The following is a 22,951-nucleotide window of genomic DNA, read 5'->3' on the forward strand; positions in this document are numbered from 1 at the left end:
GGGATTCTATAGCCCAGCTATCAAGCAGCTTTTAACACTACCATATAGCTGATTTAATTTTCAACTACTATACGACATGGGCCATTTCACCTAGTCACAATGGTCAGATAGTCATTTTAAAGCGTATTATTAGATTCAAGCCTGCCATATGGAAACAGTCGGAATGAAGTGTTTTGGTGTAATGTTGCTTCACACTTAGTTGTCTTAACCCATAAATAATTCCTTTAATATTACGTACCATAGCTTAAACAGTATTTACATAGCTCCTACCATGCAAAACAGAGCTTTTCCGTCAAAAATTAAACATTTCACTACTTTAAACTTATGAACATTTAACAAACCCCTGCCTGACTCAAACTGCTGTTAAACCCTCAAACAAAACTAATGGTATTTTAAACAAATGTCTTGCAATTCAGGGATATAAAAATAGTCTGTTAAATCTCAACTTTACAATATGTACATTATTTGCACTGTTAAGTTACAAATACAGATTTAGCTAAAAAATACTACATTATAAATATCAGATGGCTCTAATTTTTGCTTATATGCTACATTTGGAACTCAGGGTAGTGTTTCAAATATACAGGATTCTCAGACTCATTTTCACAAAAGTTTAATATAAGCAGACTCACTGACTTAATGCAATTAACTTCATAAGTAGGGGCTGTAGCTTACACCATATGTTTAAGGGCAAGGAACATCATATATTTAAATTAATTTACCTGAGGGTCACTCAGATACAATGCAAAGCAAATAGAATAGTCAATCTGATACGCCTTTTGCCCTGTACAGAAACAGCATTCTTGCTTAGCATCAAAATGGTTGGGCTACAGTAATATCTATAGGATGAATAGGGTTGCACACTATAATTGAGATACTGTGTCTTAGCTAGGCAACAGAAGTAGCAGGCAGGTTCTAAACCTAAGATACTGACTGGCATTCTTGCTGGTAAGGCCCTCTAAAACCACATCTGACCGGTATTATAAACTCTTTCAATTTATTCTTCTACTACTCCCTCCTGATTCAACTGATTTGATTGCAAGGCCTTTATAGAGAACATGGACAAGAGACTGCCCCATTACAGGTTACACAAGTTGCTTTAACCATTTATGTACATAACATTTGAAGAACAGTGAAGAAACAGTTCAAAATTAAGAAATTATACAGTTTTTGCCTTTGGGAGGTTTTCTCTTTTTAGATTTGGTTACCCTCTGTCCAAACTGAGAACTGGGGAGTTCAGCAGTCGGGCTGGAAAGGATATCTGTATAGTAGGGGTATCTGACTGGTCGGGGCTGTGGAATGGGCTGTCCTAAGAAGTACCCTTCTTCTTCAGAATCGGACGAGGAGGATGAAGACGAGCACCAAGAGTCTTCCTCCTCTCCAAAAAATCCGAGAAACTGGTCCCTCTGGTTCTTCATTGTGTAGTCAGAGGCAATATGAGTATATTGGCTGTATGGGTTTGGAGTGTATGCTCGAACAGCATGACCTTTATTCTGAACAAACTTGTCATAATCCTGAGGAGAATAAAAATTAAGTCTTTCCTTAGGCGGAGATTTTCTTTCTGCAACCAAGTGAAGCGCATTATCGGACCTAGACTTCCTACTCCTCCTGCGGCGATGCTGGTGTCTCTTCCCAGGGTCTTCAAACTTATAAACACGCCTACGAGTCCTTTCACTCATAGGAGGCTGGCGGATTTCGAGATTCTCATAACTTCCATTGTCAATGACATCATCTGAAAACTTGACTTGCTGAGGTCTAGTCTGCGATTTGGATCTTCTCAGTACTGGCACGTGCATTGGCTTTTCCTCTGGCAGTGTCTTGCCTTGGCATAATTCAGAACTTAAACTTTTTAAAGACTCTGTACTCCGATGAAGCATTGAGGAGTTCAGAGTGCCCATGTTGCTCATTTTCTCACAATCCTCTACTTCCAGCTCTGGGTAGGTTTGTAAGGAATACAAGGAAGGTCTTGGTTTGACTTCTCCATCAACTGAAGCACCTAAGAGGAAGACATTATAATGAAGTAGGTTCAATGAATCCACCACCATTATTTCCCAATAGTTCAGATGCAAATGTTTATACATTTCAGCTCTCGCTAAGTTACTCAAGTATGGGTTATGAAGGATAGTGACACAAGAACGGTTGGTTTAATGCAGCCCCTGTGGCAGTTTATTTCCCGGGGTAAAATCAACAACTTCAACCCTAAAAAAGCTCAACAACTTTGGAGTAAAATCATAACAAAGCTCAACAGCTTCAATCCTAAAAAAAAATGTTAACAACTTTGGTCGGCCCTTCACTTCATCAAATCTGGCCCTCATTGAAAAGGTTTGGACACCACTGCCCTATAGTTAGTAGAAATCGTAGGCCCTTATCTCCCCTACCCAGTTTCCCCTTTGTCAGGCTCAGCTAAGGCAAAAGGGAGGAGGAAAGCAGCAGCGGAAACATATGCAGTGTTCAGCTGGCTAGTAATGGAGAGAGAAGAAACCTGTATCAAAGACTCCTATCTCATCAAGTCCCTCTTCCGTGATCTTAAATTCCCATGCCTTGACACAGGTGGTATCTATATGACGAGCACAAGAGAAAGAAAGAAAGAAAGACTTGCACAGAGCAGCCTTGCAGCCTACTAGTAAGAAGCAAATCTATCGGGATGAAGGCATCATTAGGGCTTTCTAAATGGAAGTGCAAATCACAATATTACGTTCTCTTGATCCTCTTACCTGTGATATTAGATAAAGCCAGGGAATCCATTGAATCCCGAACACACTGCTCTTGTTTCAGGTTTGACAATCTCTCCAGTGAATCGTCATACCATTGCTTTTGGTCATGTTTGTATCTAGTTGCGGCATGTTCCATGTCCAACTCCTGGATTTTCCTGCTGCTGGCAGGGCCTGGGTGGCTACCATATGCAGAGTCGCCTAGGCCATCTTGGGACTGTGCCCAGTACATATTTGAGTGGTATTTCTTGCTCGCTAGGCTCTGACTGTTTTTCTTCATCTCTGATCTGCCTTTCACCATGCTCTCGCAAATCCACTGCTCGTTTGATCGAACGTCTGCTTCCACCGGCTGCTGAAAAAGGCCTTTGTCGCCAAACTTTAGGAGCAGCTGAGTCATGTAGTCTTCATGCTCAGCCCATTCTTCCGGATCATCAGGCATTTCCTCCCGCCTTCCTTTCCAGAGCTCTTCATCAACAAAGCCTACTCCTTGCCTTGAAAGACTTAAGTCATCCAGTTTCCGTGAGAGCGTATCATCGGCAGTGCTAGAAAGGCCAGGGAATTTGTAGTTCAGGGCTGGGGACAAGAGGAGAGACTGCCTGCACTGATCTGCTGAGCGGCTGCTTTTCCCCATGCGAACGCTTCTCCTGGAGTCTCTCGAGCGGGCAGACTGGAAAGCGGAGTCGGAAGAGTCCGAAGCATGAACATCCTCTCCCAGACTGCATGACTTGGAGCAATAAATCTGTCCTTGCTTGGGAAGGAAAGGGCAGCCAAGTAAGGAAACTTTGCAGTGAGCGCAAGAAAAGCATGTTTCTGTGGCATGCCAATGTTGTCCATCGTAAGTCATCTGAGCGTGGTCAACCCCTGGTTAAGAAAAGGAGTAGTTGAGATTATTATTTTTTTGTGCATGTCTGCTAGAAGCATGCTGGTGTCAATTAAAAAAGAAAAAACTGGAGCCACACTGCTGAAGACTAACAGATCTGTTGCACCAAAGCTTTTTGTGGCACCAGAACCCACTTCACAACAGTGGATGGATGAAAAGTTTTTACTTGGCGGTATACCAGTTTTCAGAACGAGCTGTTCTTTGCTAATTTAACACAGCTGAAGTAATAAAAGAAACTCATACTTCAAATTAAATCAAATTGAAATTGCCAGCAGACTAGTTCAGCAAACATGCTGGAGCTTCCCCTTGAAGCCTTTCATCGAGTATGGTGACTTTGAGGTCATCATTCTGAGATTAAAGTCTACTAAATGTTTATTTTTTAAATTAACGAACTTGGGAGATTAAGCCCTGCCCCCTCAAAAAACAAAACTCTAGATGCCAGCTGTCCCCCCCAAACAGACAACACTTTTAACATTCATTTTCAGAGACCCCTTCACCTACAGATTAGAAACTTGAGCTTCTAGCTTAGTTTGCAGTGTGCCCATTCCCCCCCCCCTGTGTTAACATACGCTTACCTATGTGTTCCCCACAAGTCTCACAATACTCTGCGTAGAGGGACTCAAAGCAGCCGCAACAGAATGGGCGCCCATCCTTCATAATGTATCTCTGTCCTCCAAGGATGGTTTCACACTCAAGGCAACAAAAGTGTTTCATGTGCCAGTGGCGACCTTCCGCTTCTGTGCATTCATCAGCAAAAATAATCTAGGAGGGGGGGAAAAATAGTTTAGGCAAAGACGTGGATAGCACAGTTGCAGCCACTATATTTAACAATATTCTTTTGCTAGGAATGTTTCTTCAATTTACTGGAGAAGTTAATGTGTGAAAAGTCCAGAGAATCTCAGGGTGTTTATTTCAATGGGTCTTAGTCTGAGCAAAAGTTAGTAGAATACAACCCTCAAGTTTTCAGTTGTCCTCAGGAAGCTAGCTGCTTAACTGAGCAAAGAACACAATTCTCATTTTGACCTCCGGCTTTCAAGTGTTATGGGAATGTGGTATTACCTCATCACATGCCGAGCAACGCGGCTTGAGTAGTTCAGCATGGTGCCTTCCACAATGAATTTTTCCATCTTGGTAGAAATAGATTAAGTCAACAAGTAGTTCATTGCATGTGAAACACACGAAGCAGGATGGGTGCCAGCAGACTCCAGGCCCAGCTCTTGAGGCAAATACTGCAACTTCACCTCCGCCGATCTTTGTGCCACACTGAAAATAAAATACAAATGAACAGGCAAGCTCAAATTAGTTTTCTGTTGTATGAATGTTGAATCTTCAACATACTTTATAGCCTAATTCCATCCTGCTTTTTTCCAATTAACATAACAGTTTATTCTAGTTCAATATTTACTTGCTCTTTCCATTTTAACAGAGCTGAACCGCATACCTTTTATGCAGCCTTATTAAATTTGTGCAGTTTTCAAGCTTTAGTCCATTAACTTTGGTTCTTATGTAGATTTAAATATCCACAGTTGAGCTTCACACAGGTGCAACACTATTTTAAATTTGGGTAATAAGAACGTTACCTGCTCACAAAGTGCATGCATCACTCCCCTTGAGAGCAACTTCACCGTGCCTCGTCCCAGAGCTTCCTTCTTTCGTTGTGAACTAAATATTTGAAGTTCCTTCTTCTCTTCTTCACTTAGAGACTGACAGTATCTCACCTTCACCAAAAGGAAAGGATAACAACTTTAAGACCTATGCTAGTTATATTGGAAAGAAATGCAGTCTGTCTTTCCTCAGAAATCTATCTCAGAAGTGACTATGTCCATCAAAATGGAAGAGAGCTGAAAACAGATTCCTTCTGACAGAGATGCAGCAGTATTTACTTGCTATCTGAGCAGTTTGCTGGCACACCAGAGCAGGGAATCATGCAAATACACAGAAGGTAGATTCCTCTGTAGAGGGGAATCTCGTGATCTCTTGCAACACACTTTTATTTACTAAATCTATACAACATTATCTGGTGAAGGGCTTTTGACAAAGTTAAACTATCATAAGTCACACAGTAAAGAAACCAGCACAAACTAACAGCCAGCAGGATTATAAAATGCCAAATGCATTTCAAAAGCCTAGGATGTTTTATTTAATAGCCTGGTGCCGAAAAGATAGCAATACTGGTGCCAGGTAATCCTCCCATAAATTCAAGTGTCACCTACACCCCTAACAGAGGAAGAAGCAGAAATGTGGACATCAAGGGTGTGGGAGCTGGAGGATGTTTCAAGTCATTCAAAGTATTACTGCCCTGAGTTGGCCTCGGAAGGGAACAAGAAGTGGAACTCTTACTACCCAGATAAACTCTGCAGTCAAAATGATGACAGCATTACGTCGTGCATGGATCTGCCTTTGACGACAGCATATCGATATTTCGGTTGGTACAGAATCTGTACCAACTGAATCATCTATATACTGTCTTCAAAGGCAGACCCATGCACGACGTACCACAGTAATCCATTCAGGAGTTTGCCAGGGAATGGAGAACTGTGGCCAGATATAATACAGTGGTGCCCCGCAAGACGAATGCCTCGCAAGACGGAAAACTCGCTAGACGAAAGAGTTATGCGTTTTGGAGGTGCTTCGCAAAACGAATTTCCTATGGGCTTGCTTCGCAAGACGACAATGCGAGTTCCTGATGTTTTTTTTTCCTTCCCCCCCCTTTTTCTAAGCCGCTAAGCCTCTTATCAGCTGATACGATCAGCAGATAAGCCGCTAAAAGCCGCTAATAGCGCTAATCCGCTAATCCTTCAATGGGCTTGCTTCGCAAGACGAAAAAACCGCTAGACTAAGAGAATCACAGAACGGATTCTTCTCGTCTTGCGAGGCACCACTGTAGTTCCCTATAACACAGTGCCGTAATTGAGAAATCACAGGTTTGTTGCACATTCAGCAAATTGGCCCCTCTGCCTGGACTGCAGGGCAAGAAATGCTTGACCATATCTACCTCATTGTCGTGGGGTGGCAGCTGATACAGAAGCTGCTTAATTCGGTGTTTCTCTCCTGGACTGTTAACGTAAGGGATCTTCTCCTCAGACAAGCAAGCAAAGTAGAGCTGTACCTGAACAGAGACCAGAAATATGCATAATGACCCATGTGCTTGCTCCCTCTTATCTACTGCTGTTATCTTAGGGTTTTGTTGTTGTTTTTTAACAAAAGACACTAGGATTTTCTTCTTTAGATGTTCGGCAAAGTTTGCATTCCTCTTGCTAAGAGCAGGTGAGCCAACTCTGCGAAACTGGATTGCTTCAGATAGCCAGCACCCAGCTGTTGAATTGCTGTTTTGGAATGCTATTTGCAGTGACAATTAGGGGTGCCATAAATTATGCACATCTAATTTCCACATCCTTCAAGGATTGTCAGCAAGTCTGTTAAAATTCCACATTTTCTTTCTGCATTTTATCACCCAACGTGTGAAGATATCCAGAAAGAATAACAGTTATAATCGACAGGCTTTAATCTTACAGGTTAAATAAAGAAACATTGTTTTGTAAATTAATTCTTTCCCATGTGAACTTTGCTAGAAAATGTTGGAATTTTTATCTTTGGGAGAAGGTTGGAAGAAACTCCATTTCCCATCTGATAAAAATGGAAATCCACTAAGAATTTGTCCTTTTTTTCAGTGTAGGTCTCAAAAAATAAAATTATTCTACCAAAAGTTTATTTTGCTCTATGTGTAGTATTGTTTTTAAGTTAAGATTGACAAAAATATTGACAAATCCCCAATACAAAATAAGGTCTTTTGCTTCATCTACACAGTTAAGGTTAAGGAGTTCAAAGTTTGACTATCATTTCCTGCAGAAAATCATGAGAATAGCGCTGCCTAAGTGAGGGGAAATTGGGTTAATCTTTTGCTTTTGGACCACTGACTATGCATGTCAGCGTAAAAGGACACTTAAGGGTCAAAGAAGTTAAGGTCCGAGAAATAACTTGCTGTAGAAAATGTTTTAAATCGAATTAACAAATAAAAGAACCGCCTCTTTTTGTAAGCTTTTTTTAGAAAAAAATTATTTAATCGGTTTTTCAATACAGACATCAACCACAAAAAACACATACAACAAAAACCACAATAACACTAATAATACAATTTAACAATTCAGATTTGAGTGTTAATATACCTATAACTACACCCTTTTAACAATATTTCCCCACCTCTCCTCCCCCTACTTCCCACCACTTTGTAAGCTTGAAATGAGTAGTTTCTGCTCTTACCTGTTCAGGTCTAAGACCTGGAGGAACCCATGCATATTCTTCTAGGGCACAACCAGAGTCATCATCAGATGTCGAGCTTAGCTGGAAGCCAAATGTCAGGTTGCCCCCTTTTGGCTCCATTTCTAAAACACACACGGGTCAGTGGGGAAGTGTCAGGATACTCAGTTGCAGTTCATCAATTAAGAGCTCTGAAAACAAGTTGGAAAGTCAAATGTTACAACAAAAAATCTTGGTTGCTGTTTTCAAAACAAAGAAGTGTCAAACTCTCTGGTGTGCATACATAGTATGTGATAACAGCCCAAGGGGGTTAAAAAAAAACAAGCCTGTTTTTCAAATAAACAGTTGAGGGTTTTTTAATCATGTGTTTCTGAAAATTTAAAGCCCAAACCCACAAAAACTCTACAGACTGAGCAGCGGTGTAATGGAGAAATATTTCTATAATCTATATACATGGAATATAAATAAAGATACAGAAGAAATGCCAAGAAGAAATGTATGATGTGGTTGGGTCATCATAAACGATCCCAAGGCAATTCTTACATATACTCTGGGACATTTTAGATGCTTGTTCGCAGCATCTGATGCTCAGTGGCATAATGATAAATATTTGTGCTTCGCTGAACTGCTTGCTTCTGGCTGCATGATTTCAACTTGTAAAATGCACTGGGCTTTAACAAAAGATCTCAAACTAGACGAGACACAACTTTTAGCTTTTAATTAGAAACGCAAACACACTATTGGAAAGAAGTGTCACTATTTAAACGACTAAAATGAACTTCCCCAAGCAAAAATGTGCTTTGGGGTTCTATGGTGGTAGTGATAGCTACTTACATAAGAGTTACAGACCGCAATTCTTTAATAATCATGCTGAGTTAGACCCGGAAATATGTGTCAATATACCAGACCCCAAGCTAATTTGAGAAACACAGGGCTGTATTAAACTAATTAGTCCCAACTAGCAGAAGCCCACACAAGGACTTCCACTAGCGCAAAAAGACTTCCTCTTGCCCCTTCCAAAATTGACTTGGTTGGGGTTGGGAGAACCCCTAAAACAGGGGCACAGGCAGGCAGCAGAGGGGAAATGCTGTGTTGAGTAAGCTTAACTTCTGATGGAACAGTTTCCTCTCAAACACGAATTTTGAGATCAATAAGAACCATCAACTACTTATAAACAGGGTTATCACCGTGGAAGGTGAGTCATCCCCTCCCATCAGATAACTTCTGCAAGTTAAATCCATAGCACAGAGAGACAACTGTTGGAATTATTACAAGGGGCAACTCAATGTGGTTTAAAGTACAAATTTGTTTTAACCCTGGTAAAGCAATCATTGCATGCTTTTCTAGGCGGTGAACTGCACATTTTGGACAGTGAAAATAAGTCAAACTCAATAGGTTTGCCAAGATTAAATTTGGTCCATGTGTGAGCTACAAATATACCCCCTATTGTTCTCTCACCTCTGCCCCTCCTTTTGTTGTCTTGAATGAACTTCCTGTCCTTCCTATGCAATCCGATAGCTGTGTGTGGTAGAGGGACCATCTAGCAGTTTCTCTCCTTCAGTTTCATGTTAGTAGAACAAATTTTGCTAACTCTTATCTCTTGGTGTCATTTGCAAAAATTTAAGTGGGGGGGGGACAAGTAATACTACAGTCTCTTGAGCATTCAAATCTGCCTCTTTTCCTTGAATGCAAAATGCTAAATGAAAAGAGATCAATATTATATGCAACAAATCTTTGCAGTAAGTTTAAGTTTATTCAGCACATTGCTGGTAGCAAAAATAATTTGACATTTAGGCCACACTAGTTACCTTCATGAAACTGCTTTTCAAGCTGGTAAGACTAATATCCATTTTACTGAGCTGATCAAACCCCCATTTTTAAAACTCATTGTGGCACAGTGTCAAGTTTCATTACAGAGTTTAAGCACATGGAAAATATTAATCAGTTCTAAAACAAAAATTTACAGAAGTAAACTATGCTAAGTTCAATTGGACTTACTCCAAGGAAAGTGTATTTTAGGAATGCAGTCTCAAAAAAAAAGTGCTAATTAATACTTTAATTTATATACTGAAGATCAGCTTTGCCATTTTATTGATGTATTATATAGTAACTGGAAAGGAGCCATTCCAAGAATATAGAGCACAATGATGGTTCAAAATATCATGAAATATACAGGCATTCATTTGGATCCCAAAGATGCACTTGCAATCATATATATTATCCATAGATGGGCACCTTTTACATTTTGCCCAAGAGTTTTCTAAGAGTAAATGGAAGCAAAACCCAAATCATACTCTGCTTGTATGCTAAAGCAAGAGAATTCAAAGACAGTTACAAGCACTGGAAATAATTTTGGAGGTCAACTCCATGCTCCATAGTAACTCTACAATACAGCCTGTGCTTAAAAGCCACCACTGAAGAAACAGACCACCATCTCAAGAGGCTCTTACTGATTGGGGAAAGCTTCCTGTGTTTAACCAAAATTTGGTTTCTACCCATTAGCACCAATGCTGTCCTCTGAAAGTAGAGAAAAAGACTGCTCCATCTTCTGCAAGACAGCCTTTCAGATATCAGGAAACAGTTATGTCTCCCATTAGTCTTTTCCAAGCATGCTTGTCTCGTTCAGCCATTCCTCCTGGGACTTGCATTTCCAGAGACCTTACCAATATGGGTTTTGCCAGTTTCCTCCTTAAAATACAGTAGGCAGAACTGGCCACCCTACATGAAGCCTGACCAGTAAGTGCATAATAGAACAGAACTAGGAAGACTTCTTCTTCTTTGCAGTCTAGACACTTGCAATCTAGACATTATGTTTCTATTTAGGCATCCAAAGACTGCATTAGCTTCAGTACTACACAGAGCTTACCAATTACAGCACTTAACAAACCAAAGGTTACTTCCCTCAGTTTCTTTGACCCAATCCACAATTTCAAAAACAGCACTTTAATAATTCTATGTTGTTTTTTCTTCACTAGGAAGCTTAACTGCACTGTGCTGAAAATTTCTTCTGCAGTTTCCAACCATTCTTTATCAATTAATGAGGGGGGGAAACCCTAGATTTTATAATTTTCTAAGGAGAGAAAAATTCTTATGTATGAAGTGCAAGGCATTTAAGGTGGCCGCTGTTTTTGGTGACTGCCCATTCCTTCACTCCAGTGCTTTTTTTTAGGGGGGGGGGTCGCAGGGATAAGCATACCCCTAAACATTTTTTTGTCATTTTTTTGTACATTTGTCCATTTACTGTATTTATTTTTCCCGATTTGAACTATAAAATGGTGATTTTCTTGAGTCAAAATGAGAGCACCCCTAAACACCTTTTTTGGGGGGGGAGCACTGCTTCACTCTACATATTATCTCTCTAGTATTTCCATTATATAGCTTTCCCAGGGGTGTGCACTTTCCCCCAAGCCCACAGCTGGGCTTTCCTGTTAGCACATGCTCTTGACAGCTAGGTAGCAGGACCAGTGGTCAGGGATGATGGGAATTGTAGTCTCAAAACATCTGGAGGCCCGAGGTTGAGGAAGCCTGCTCAATACCAACCAAAATTATGCATTTAAAAATTATTTATCGAGCAGTCTGCAAATGAGTCAGAGAAAAAAAGACTAAGAAAAAAAATCTTTGCAAGGAAAGAAAATTAGAGGACAGGTTTTGGCGGAACACTAAAAAAGACTAGTTAAGTTAATCTTCCATTCATTACCTTGCTGGCTCCCCTGGACACAACACATATTTTGGCCAGCACTGCCATTCCGCTAAGTTAGACAGCCCTAATGTAACAGACTGAGAACTTGCTCAGTCTCCTTCACCAATCTTGTTCAATAATCCACATTAAATAAGAGAATATTTGAAAAAAGTAAAAGCATGCTTTTAAGCCACTAAAACCAAGTGCCACATTTGGAAGTCCTCCTTTGGGTACCTCCACATTCTGCAGTGAGGAACCCGGGAACTGAGCAAAGGGCCTTCCCAGCTATGTCACCCTAAGCTCTGGAATGCTCTTCCAAGGCAACTTAGCTTGCCTGGAAGCCACCATCATATATTGGGTTCCCAGTATCAGGATCTCCCCATTTCTCTTAACTTTCATAAACAGGGGTGGAGAACATAAAGGCTATCCAGGTGGTTGCTGACTTCAATTTCCATCAGTTCCAGCCACCATGGAATAATAGGAGCTGCAGTCCAGAAGCATTTTGAGGACCCCAGGCTCCCACCCAGTTATAAATGATGGTTAAGTTAATTTTAGGCTGCATTGCAACCCTCAGATTTTACTATTATGTTTGTTTTAACTATTGTTACCTTTTGTTTTGATACTGACATTATTGTATTTATCTATTTATATGACTGTTATGTTGCCCTGAGTATATACATATAAAAGGGTGGGAGAAAAATAATTTAACCAAATAAATATAGTCTTAAGAGTATCTTCGTCTGCACTGGAGGAACTGAAGGTTAATGTATAAAATTGCTTATTAAAATGTGTTTTTTGAAAAGAAAAACAACAACTTTGCACACATTTCAGGTACTGTTTCTGCTTGAGCAGCAACAATGCATGGTACTTATAAGTTAATTTTAAATCAAGTTTTAGAACTAACTATATCCATTAAAAAAACAAAAAACCACCTATATATGAGTGAAGAACAGGCTGAACGTTTTTATGATTGAAGTTCTCAGCTCATGATACCATTGTTGATTGTGTTAAACATCTACATAGAAGAAAATACTATGTGACATCTTCCTGCTCTGTTCTGCAGAACATGAATGACCTTAAGTGCCACCTCTGTATAAGTGCTGACTAACTACTAAAGCTTACAAAGAGAATCCTTGTACTGGAGAATGAGCAATTATTAACCATGTAATTGGATTAAAGGGTAATTTGATTATGACGTTTAGATATACACCAGTGTAAATTTCACCTATTGTCATTTAATAAAAAGCTGTTCTAAAGGCAGAACTCTTTGCATAAAAGCTACCAGAGACACCCAGTTTCTAAAAGATAGATGTATCCTTGTTCTCTGGGCAACAGTTGAAGCCATGTGTGAAACTAGCCCTTATGTTAAGATTTCCAGCTCCCAGAGTATGTATGCTCTGTGGTCACCTCTGACCAGATCGTAAGAGGTCACAATTCATAAGGCCAGTTACACAAACATCCTTCCCTGCCCCCTGCTGTTTAACTCTGTCCTGCAGGGCAAATTGTTTAACAACTTTTTGTTAAACTGCTTGTTAACAAGGCTATGGGGAATTCAAGATGCATATCACACCCCTAGCTCACAGTACACTGCAACTATAACCCAAAGGGTCAGAACTTGAGGTTAAAAAGCAGGTGTCTTTGTTGCTGTTCTAATGTGCATGATATTAAGAGAGCAAGGAGTGGCAATATTACCAAAGCTGGATATTAACATACATATATTTCAAGTGCAAGAGGAAGGGGTGATAGGGAACCAGACTTATTAAATTATATATTGAAATAATTTACACTTTAGTAACACTTGAGAAACAAAACAAAAAAAATAGCAAAAAGATCTTAGATGTTGATTAAAATATTTCAGTTTCTCTTTATCTTCAGATATCACAAAACACATTATATTTGTCACTCTAAATCTCTATAGGCATGATCCAAAGTGCCACTGGAATAGATTCAATGGCATAATTCTACATATGTGTCTACTCAGAAGTAAGTCCCATTGAGGTCAATGGGATTTACTCCCAGGCAAATGAGAGTAGGCTCCCACTGGAAAGAAATGAGATTTTAGAAATGCTTAATTTGGCTGTATCTTGCAGGGGGAAAGCACTGACATATTAATTAAGATGGAAACACACAAAAGGCTTTGTCTCAATGGAAATTAAGCTCAACAAAACAGTTTAGGGTAGGAAAGCAATATCCCAAAGAAGTAGTTTTTCCTCTAACTTTTAAAAATATCCCTATTGATATATGCTTTACATTTCTCTTTAAACAGCCACTATAGGAAACAGCGGCCAGATTTTACTCCAGTGTAAATATATACTCAGGTTTCACTCCCATCACCTGTTGGCTCTTGAACACCATACTTCTTTGTTAAAACTTACCACTCTAACTTTGGGGAGGGAAATCATTTACAAAGAAAACTGTTCAAGGAAGTAGTAAGGTAAGCAGTAGATTTGCATATAAATTAGCCCCGATTATCTTTAAAAAATAAAAATAAAAGCCAACATGTGGGGTTTTGTTTGGAATGGGGAGAGACTGCTTTAACTTCACTTTAAAGGGGAATCTTATTTGTGTCTACTAAGAAGACCCAGTGGGGGCCTTGCTCCCAAAAGTCCACAGGATGCAGTCTGTACAAACTACTTCAGTCAGGAATAGTCTCTCTAAAGTGTTCAAGACTCCCTCTACCAAACCTTACTTAAGAATGACTTCCTCTTTATTTTATTTTTTTAATGGCTTGAAGATTTCAGCTTTAAACTTGGAAGATCTTTGCTACATTTTGGTCAAAGCTGCCTGCCTTTTTTAAAAAATAGGCATTTGCAGCAGGCAGGTCTGATGAATTAAAGGTCCTCCATCTGTGGCATGTCTACAGGAGCAAGAGGAGAGAAATTGGCACAACAAAAATGCTCAGGGCTCTGGGGCAGAAATGCCAGGATGTCCTTCTTCCTCAGAGGTGGAGGCAAAAAAGAGAAAAGGTGCCTAAGAAGTAAGTTACTTCTGTGTGACATTTCTGTCCCAACTTTCTGCCACAATGGAATGCACTGACCTTTTAAATGTTGATTAATGAAAACGCATTCAGATAGGTAGCCGTGTTGGTCTGACGCAGTCGAAATAAATTATTATATATACATTTTTTTTAATTGTCCAGTAGCACCTTAAAGGGACGCGGGTGGCGCTGTGGGTTAAACCACAGAGCCTAGGATTTGTGGATCAGAAGGTCGGTGCTTTGAGGGGCTCCTGTTGCTCGGTCCCTGCTCCTGCCAACCTAGCAGTTCGAAAGCACATCAAAGTGCAAGTAGGTAAATAGGCGGGAAGGTAAATGGCGTTTCCGTGCGCTGCTCTGGTTCGCCAGAAGCGGCTTAGCCATGCTGGCCACATGACCTGGAAAAACTGTCTGCGGGCAAACGCCGGCTCCCTCGGCCTATAAAGCGAGATGAGCGCACAACCCCAGAGTCATCCACGACTGAACCTAACAGTCAGGGGTCCCTTTACCTTTACCACCTTAAAGACCAACTAAGTTTGTTCTGGGTATAAGCTTTCGTGTGCATGCACACTTCTTCAGGCACATTGAAACAGAAGTCACCAATGACTCAATGCATATGGTAAACCCATATACCCATCTCCTACTACCCTTCTGAGAAAAACCCCACCCCACCCTCCCACTATATATAAGGGTCTGGTGACTTCTGTTCCAGTGTATCTGAAGAAGTGTGCATGCACACGAAAGCTTATACCCAGAACAAACTTAGTTGGTCTCTAAGGTGCTACTGGACAATTTATTTATTTATAATGAAAACGATTAAGTCTCTTGTTAAAAAAGGAGGGGGCACGGAAGAAGGGGGGGCATCTTCATTACAAAAGAGCCAAAAAAAACCCCCATCCAAAATACTTATCTCTGTTTGGGACCAGGCAATGACTCCCCCCCCCCCATGACTTGGATGGGTGGCTTTACTTATAAAGCTGGAACTTATGAATGGGGCACTTGTGCGGGGCGCGGAAGAAGGGAGATGCCCTCCAAAACCCGAAGTAGCCCGGGCTTCCTCAGCACAGGGAAGCTCGCCCCCTTTTTCGGCGAGGCAGGAGGCTGCCCTTCCTACGTCAACTGCCTCGCCTCGCCTTCACTTCGCGCTCGCTCTCCCCCCGCGCGCTCCTCCTTCGCTCCCCTGGGCTCGCCAGGGACTGCAGCGCGGGACTCCTCGCGGCCAATGGAAAGCGCGCGCAGTCTCCGCAAGCCCCAAGCACCGCCGCAAACGCCACAGGCTGCTCTGCGGCCCGGGCGGGGCGGAGGGCTTCACCCGCCGGCGTGCGCAACGCCTCGGGGGAGCCGAAAAAGCATAAACAATAATAATAAAAAAGAAGGGGAGAGCGTTTCTTTCGGGCTCCCCCCCTCTCATACCTCCCCCCCAACACAAAATTCCTCAGACCCCGATTCCCGCACCCCCCCCTCTAAGCTACCGTCGCTCTAAAACCATTGCACCCCCTCACACGAAGCACCGCAGTCAACGCACACGGCGCGCAGGCAGGCAGGCATACCTACCAAGGCGAGGAGGGGGGCGGCTTGTCTCTTCACTGCATCGGAAGCGGACGCCTCCACACCGTAAAAAACTTCCCGGAGGAAGAAGCCTCCCTGCTGTCCCCCTTCGACAGCGCTTCCAGTCAGCCCCCTTCCTCTGCGGCTCTCTGGGCGCCCCCGCCGCTCCTGCCCATTTCTTCGCGAGACCGGAGTCCGCGGCGGGCTTCGCTCCTCCCCGACGTCCCCCCCCCCCACCCCTCACAGCCGCCCACCCCCTTCGCCGCCGAGCAAGCCTCTGAAGGGGCCTTGACAAATCCCGCCGAAGGAGCGTCTTCAGTCAGTCAGTCGCCTCCACACGCGCACACACACAAATCATTCCTCAAGGGGGTTTTACTCAGAGCAGGACGCGCAGTGGAATGGGCTCTCTCTTTGACGCCAAGTTCAGCTCTTTCACTGTGAAGAAGCGAAGGAAATTCCTTCACTTTCTGCTGTCAAGTCTTTGCCCACTTGGAAGATCAATTGCCCCGGCTGAGAGGGAGAGACGGGTGCTTTGCATTTCCTCAGGGAGGAGACACTCCATTTCCTCTCTTATTTCAGGCAACTGAGTCCCAGGCAGGATATTTTCAGACACAGGAGGCAGCTCACATCCTGAGGGTGGGGACGAGCTGGAGAAAAGTGGCGGTTTTTTAATGGTGTTCATGTTAAGTTTTCAGTCTGTGTCACCCTAACTCCACCCTCCATTGTGCCTAAAAGCCCTCCTGGCTACATATCTGAGCTGACCCCTGTGCAGTTTCTAATTCCTTAAGCGCCAGTCAACGCTACCAATCAATCACTGGTGACCCAGTATGAACTACAAGTGGCCATAAAAGCTGGGGAGAGGAGCAGCCAAGTCAGTCCTGAAACACATGGATGCGTAAAACCAAAAAGATGGGAGGCCTCATCAATTTCCCCTTTCTTCCCAGGCACTCCCTTCATCATGGCACAACAAGGAAGTCAGCAAGAGGATGCCACTAGGTCAGAAATTAACAAGCATATGGCTATTCTGAGAAGGGAAGCATTTCCATATGAATCGCCTAAGCATTCCCTACCATGTAAGCCAAGGAAGGTTAGGTACTTCTGGAAGGAAAAGCATTGCTCCCCACCAGACAACAAAAAGCAACAATGGCTTGGAACTTCCATGCTTGTCCGCTTCTCATCTCTCTGTGCATTGGCCATGGGTCTTAAAGCAAGGTTCAAGATCTCTCCTAATTCAGAATGTATCTGTACATCCCATTACAAGCCTGGATTTACGTGTTAAAACTATACCGCCAAATAATTATACACCTTGGGGTAGAAATATAGGAGCATGCCTCACTGCTTCTTCAGGTCTCTATGAACCTTTGATCCCTTTAACAATTATAGTCAAAAGCGATTAAGTAATTCTCTTTCAAAGCTCAAGTATTAGCCTCACAACCAATTTGTGAAGTCGCAAAATCCTCAGTTTGTGGGCAGGTGGCATAAGCAGCTTACTGCACGACTCCAGGAACCCAGGTATTTCATTTTAGCCCTGTTTTTGTCCCGTTAACTTCGGTAGAACTAAACTCTAGTATAGCCGAATAGCCTGGTTTAGCTGGGCTGCTGATAGAACTCTGGTGTTTGCTTGTGTTTAACACAGACAGCTTACTTGTATTTAATAGGAGGAATCCTACTCCTTGATCAGCGCTGCTGGCAAGGAGTAGGATTCAGTGGTGGCAGGCCCCTTCTGCACCTGCCTTCAAAATGGGACCCTGGGGTGGCAGCAGGGCCAGCGATGGTCCAGGTTCTGTAAACTGACAGAGTTTGGGCCCCTGTGCTGTGCCAATCCAGAGCTGCCATAATAGGTGCAAACACTATGCTATCACCTTCTGCCTGATCCAGTGGTGAATCTGCCATGCCATGCTCCCTCTGCCCCAGTCTGGATTGCTGCCTTAAACACTACACTGGCCTTTGCTGCATTAAGATACTTAATAGTGCAGTCTTTTGCATGTCTACTCAGAAACACTGAACTTATGAAGTTCAATGGGAGTTAAGTGTGTATTTCAATCAATACTTCAGTGCCTACAATGGGTATGAATAAATGTAGTGTAGGACATCTGTAAAGACAACAAAGTAAGGAAGGTGGAGTGTTATAGTTCCCGAAAAAGCAGGCATAATAGTCTGCTGCAGCAAGTTGCCAAAGGTTTATATCAGGGGTGAGGAAACTGTGGCCTTCTAAATGTCGCCAGTGATTAATTTGTATTACTGCTGAACAAGCCTCTGCAACATCTGAACCTATAAACTACTGATTGTGAAATGACTGAACTACCTACAATATTGGAGTTTAAACATATGTTATCTAAGAACTTGGGTGCAAAAGCTGTCTAAACAAACATTTCCATTCAGCTGAACAACAGACCTCATTGTAAGCTTCAGTGTAACATTGCACACTTAGCAGCGAAGAGTTTAGTAAAGCTTAACAGCTCAGAAGTAGAATTGGGTTTCCAGTGCCAAGTAACAGGGACACCGGCGAAGAATGTTGGTATTTGAGCACAGATAGCTGAAGGTTAAGTTTGTAAGTGCAACAGCTAGCAAGACTTGGCCCTGGTCAGACAACAGTATTTATAATTCAGACATGCTTGGCCAACAGCCAGCACTGAATCAACTTGATGAACTTTCAAAATGGGATGAACCAATGACACGGCTGCTCCTTCTTTGTACATTTTAAAGTGGAAACTTTTTTTCCAGCTCTCATTTTAGATATGATTTTTCAGGCTTCAACAGCCTTCAGCAACTAGCCTGCCATTCACGCTAGGAATCCTGCAGCATAACTCTACTAGGTATGCCTGAGACATTCAATCTTTACCAATTGCAGTACAGAATTGGATCCACAATAATTAATAATAATTATTAACAATAATTAATAATAATTAATAATAATTGTGCACTGGAACATAGCGGTCCGCCTTATTTTGCGCTTCTCTACACAGTGCAACAATTTTCAGGTCCCCAACTTCATAACAGTGATTTTTAATTGACACTGTGCGATAATAGATGTTCAAATGTATATGTTTAGATGGTTTTCAGTGCATTTTTTTAAAAAAATTAATAAATTAAATACAGATACACATGCAGATTTATCCACCCTAAACTCTACTCAAATAAGATCCAGTTTATTTATTTTTCTGTTTAGCCTCTGTTTGTTGGTCAGAAACAGAAACATTTTCTTGAATTCAGTTAATCTGCATTGTTCTTTAAATGATACCTTGTGTCACACGCAACTTAAAATTGTGCACAGCAAACAAATTATCACTTGGGGGAGAATGAGACAAACAGATCCTGCCAGAGGAGAAGATAACAGAGCTTGCAGGCATATCTCTCTGATGACTAATCACTCCCAATACCTGCATGATGGCAACTATTTAGTCGTATTACTCCCTGAGATCTCCAATTTACTTACATAGAAAAATTATTAGAGGGGAAATAAATGTTAACACCTGAAGGTGAATACTTTTTCCAACCACCCATTTCAACTGTAGCTGCAACTTTTCAGTCAAAGATGCAACAGAGTTTTAAAAAAGCATTTTAAAACAAGCATTTTAAAACAATATATATTTAAAATTAAAAGAATCCCAAACATCTGTTCATGTTTGGTATTCAGGAAGTTTGTGGATAATAGTCTTTGATACATACTATAAAAAAACCCTCTTTGGGGCACCAAATTTCTTACAGGTAATATGAAGTGATTTCTCAACTTCAAATTCCCTGTAAGAATGCATTATCAAGAGTATGTAGTGCACAACACATATTGCAGCATTATCCGTAAGACAAACACAGCTGCTAACTAATCCCAAATGTGACTGACCACACACATTTACATTATGTGGCTATGTTTTATATACAGGTGATTTTTTTTTATTTCTCTCAAGGAAGGGGTTTATGTACCTTAAACAAGAATATATAGTTATTTAAAACAATTCATGTAAAAATCAGGCATAGGCAAACTCGGCCCTCCAGATGTTTTAGGACTACAACTCCCATCATCCCTAGCTAACAGGACCAGTGGTCAGGGATGATGGGAATTGTAGTCTCAAAACATCTGGAGGGCAGAATTTGCCTATGCCTGATCTAAATCCACACATGAAACATTATTTGGGTGCGGGGGAAGTCTATGTTAATTAAATGTGAAGGGTTTTTTGTTGTTTGTTTTTTGTAACAAAGAACACCAAGCTAATTGTAACTCAAAGCAACAGCACAGCTACCCCTCTGGAAATTGTTAAAACGGAAAGATAAGGGAAGGAAACAAAGATGGACTCAGGGCTGGTCTTTGCATATGATTCATTCAGGTGACTGATCCCAGGCAGGACACCATTTTTTGCTTCCAGTAATTAATTTAAAAAGTGACAGCAGGGAGTCAGAAGGGAATGAAGAAGAAGAGTTTGGATTTGATATCCCACTTTATCACTGCCTGAAGGAGTCTCAAAGCAGCTAACAATCTCCTTTCCCTTCCTCCCCCACAACAAACACTCTGTGAGGTGAGTGAGGCTGAGAGACTGAGTGTGACTAGCCCAAGGTCACCCAGCAGCTGCATGTGGAGGAGCAGGAAATCAAACCCTGTTCACCAGATTATGAGGTATATTAAAAAATGGCTAGTATGTACAAGGAACTGGGGGCTGCTTAAATCTATTCCTTGTGCAATGGCACTACAATTTTACAGCCTGCTATTTTGGGTGGGATGAAGAAGTCTGCAGAAACCTCCTACAAGATTCAAAATTTGAATGAGGCAAACTGATCCACAGGATGCTAAGAGGAGTTAATCATGTCTCAAATGGATTGTTATTGCCAAGGGTGAATCCATTCTTTTTGGGTTTGTTTTGTTTTTCTCCATTCTTAAAAGGAAAAGGTTGTGCGTCACAAGGTCCATCAAGGCCCAGGCTTATTTCAGTGGGGAAGTTTAGCTGTCCCAGAGTTAGCAGCTCAGCAGAATGAATTCTGTTTTAACAAGCTCCACCCATTCCTCCTCCCCAATCCTTGGAGCCTTCATCAATAAAGATAAAACTGTTTGCCTCATAAATTATCCAAGAAGAGTATCATGAAGTAAACTACTGGTAGATGACATTTGTCAGGCAGAACAGATTTAAGAGCACATAGAAAGACTGTTGTTGTTACAAGCAACATTAAGCCAAATTCCATGCAGCTTGGCAAGCACTCCCCTCTTACAAAATTAATTGCTGCTTATGCTATATTACACCTATTTATAAAATTTTATCTATATGAAGCCCATGTCTACGCAGAATCCCCACCTCTTAGCAATTGTGATTCCAGCGCGATAACACTGGGGCAGAACCCAACCCCTATAATGTCCTGTTTGTTGCTGTTATTGCCAGGTTCCAAGGAAAGTAGGAGGCTATACAGGAGTTTGTGGCACAGTAGCAAATACACCATATTGCAGCCCACACTCAGTCTTGTTTGAATTATTTGGAACAAGTTGCTGATGGAAGAGCTCTCCCACATTTGCAGCAAAAAGAGTAGTCAGCTAATTGAGCTCAAGAACTGGGGGGGGGGGGGAGGGAAGCATGTTGATCAGACAGGGAACATTTCTTCCTTGTGGGTAAGCTTCTGGGTGCAGCATCCCAGGAGACAAACGCAAAGCACAGTTGGAGAAACAGATGTTACTCTTACTTTGCACATTAATCTACATTCCACCCATGGAAGTGTCAGAGGGTTTCTGCTTAGAAAATGTGCCCGTCCTCCACCCAGGTAAGCAAAAAAGGAATTGCCAAGTTCAGGGGACCATCTAGATGGGCAAAGGCAGTCAAGGGTTTGGAGTGCAGGCTGCAGCCTGGGAAGATGCCATGATTTCAGAGGTTCCTCATGTAGATATCATCACCCGGAATTGTGGCAAAATGTAGAGGCAAAGTTCTAGATGACAGGAGAAAAATTGTGCACTAGAACTCTTAAAAGGGACTTCCAAGTTTTTTGTTAAAGAGTGTTGGAAAGAAACATGAGCAGCTCCAACCGGAAAAGCATTTTCTCACCCAGGAAACATGACAAAATCCGGCTATCGGTACGGTTTTGCTCCCAGAAGTATCGCTATACATTAAGTTCCCTTGAAACATCAATAGTGATGTCCATGACTCTTTAGAGAAATATAATAACAGTCACACCTTGGTTTTCAAATGGCTTAGTTCTTGAAGGTTTTGACTCCTGAACGCCGCAACCCCAGAAGTGAGTGTTCCGGTTTTTGGCAGCCGAACATCCGACACAGCTTCCACGACTTTCGATTGGCTGCACGTGCTTCCTACAGCCAATCAGAAGCTGTGGTTTGGTTTCCAAACATTTTGGAAGTCGAATGGACTTCTGGAACAGATTCCGTTTGACTTCCAAGGTACGGCTGTAACGGTGTTGAGCTGACCACTCCTGACTGGAGTAATAAAATGCCCATATCTGAGTAATGGAGAAAACAGGTAGCCTTGTGACAACACTTCTACTATATCATGGGTCGGCAAACTAAGGCCCGTGGGCCGGATGAAGCCCAATTGCCTTCTAGATTCGGCCTGCGGACGGTCCGGGAATCGCCGCATGGATCGCCAGCGCACGCATTCTTTCCCTCTCCCTCACACGGAGGTGCTTTTCTCCTCAGGGACAGAGAAATCTTGTCCCACAGCGGGCGCCATCGACGCCTGCCCACCTCAGCAGGTGCTGTGAAGGGGGCATGTGACGCCGGCTGTGTTTTCCTCCTGCTCCTCCTCCCTCTCCCTCAGTCTGCCCTCCCTTCCTTCTCTGTGCCTCTTTTCCGTGCTGCTTCCTCACACACTTTCTTTGTTGCTGCCTCCCTCCCTCCTTCATTCCTCTCATGGTGTTCAGGCGGGTTGTTGCGGTGGCCACGGCTGCCACTTGTGGGTTGACGGACGGCTCTGTCTTCT

The 22,951-nt window shown here is 42.1% G+C and overlaps 1 protein-coding gene across 1 annotated transcript in view; it reads right to left on the reverse strand.

Annotated features, from left to right (window-relative positions):
• Nucleotides 1-199: 199 nt before the first annotated feature.
• The window catches only part of PRICKLE1 (prickle planar cell polarity protein 1), a 69,833-nt gene continuing 47,081 nt past the window's right edge, over nt 200-22,951 (reverse strand). The window contains exons 2-8 of the mRNA XM_082239605.1: nt 7,852-8,039; nt 6,587-6,700; nt 5,172-5,309; nt 4,651-4,854; nt 4,167-4,353; nt 2,715-3,572; nt 200-1,996 (exon numbers count right to left, since the gene is read on the reverse strand). Coding sequence (XP_082095731.1) covers nt 1,152-1,996; nt 2,715-3,572; nt 4,167-4,353; nt 4,651-4,854; nt 5,172-5,309; nt 6,587-6,700; nt 7,852-7,971 — 2,466 coding nt within the window. The 5' untranslated portion in view covers nt 7,972-8,039 and the 3' untranslated portion in view covers nt 200-1,151. The remainder of the gene's footprint in view (nt 1,997-2,714; nt 3,573-4,166; nt 4,354-4,650; nt 4,855-5,171; nt 5,310-6,586; nt 6,701-7,851; nt 8,040-22,951) is intronic.

Source organism: Podarcis vaucheri (genome assembly GCF_965113315.1).
Source record: "Podarcis vaucheri genome assembly, chromosome: 10".
NCBI lineage: Eukaryota > Metazoa > Chordata > Lepidosauria > Squamata > Lacertidae > Podarcis > Podarcis vaucheri.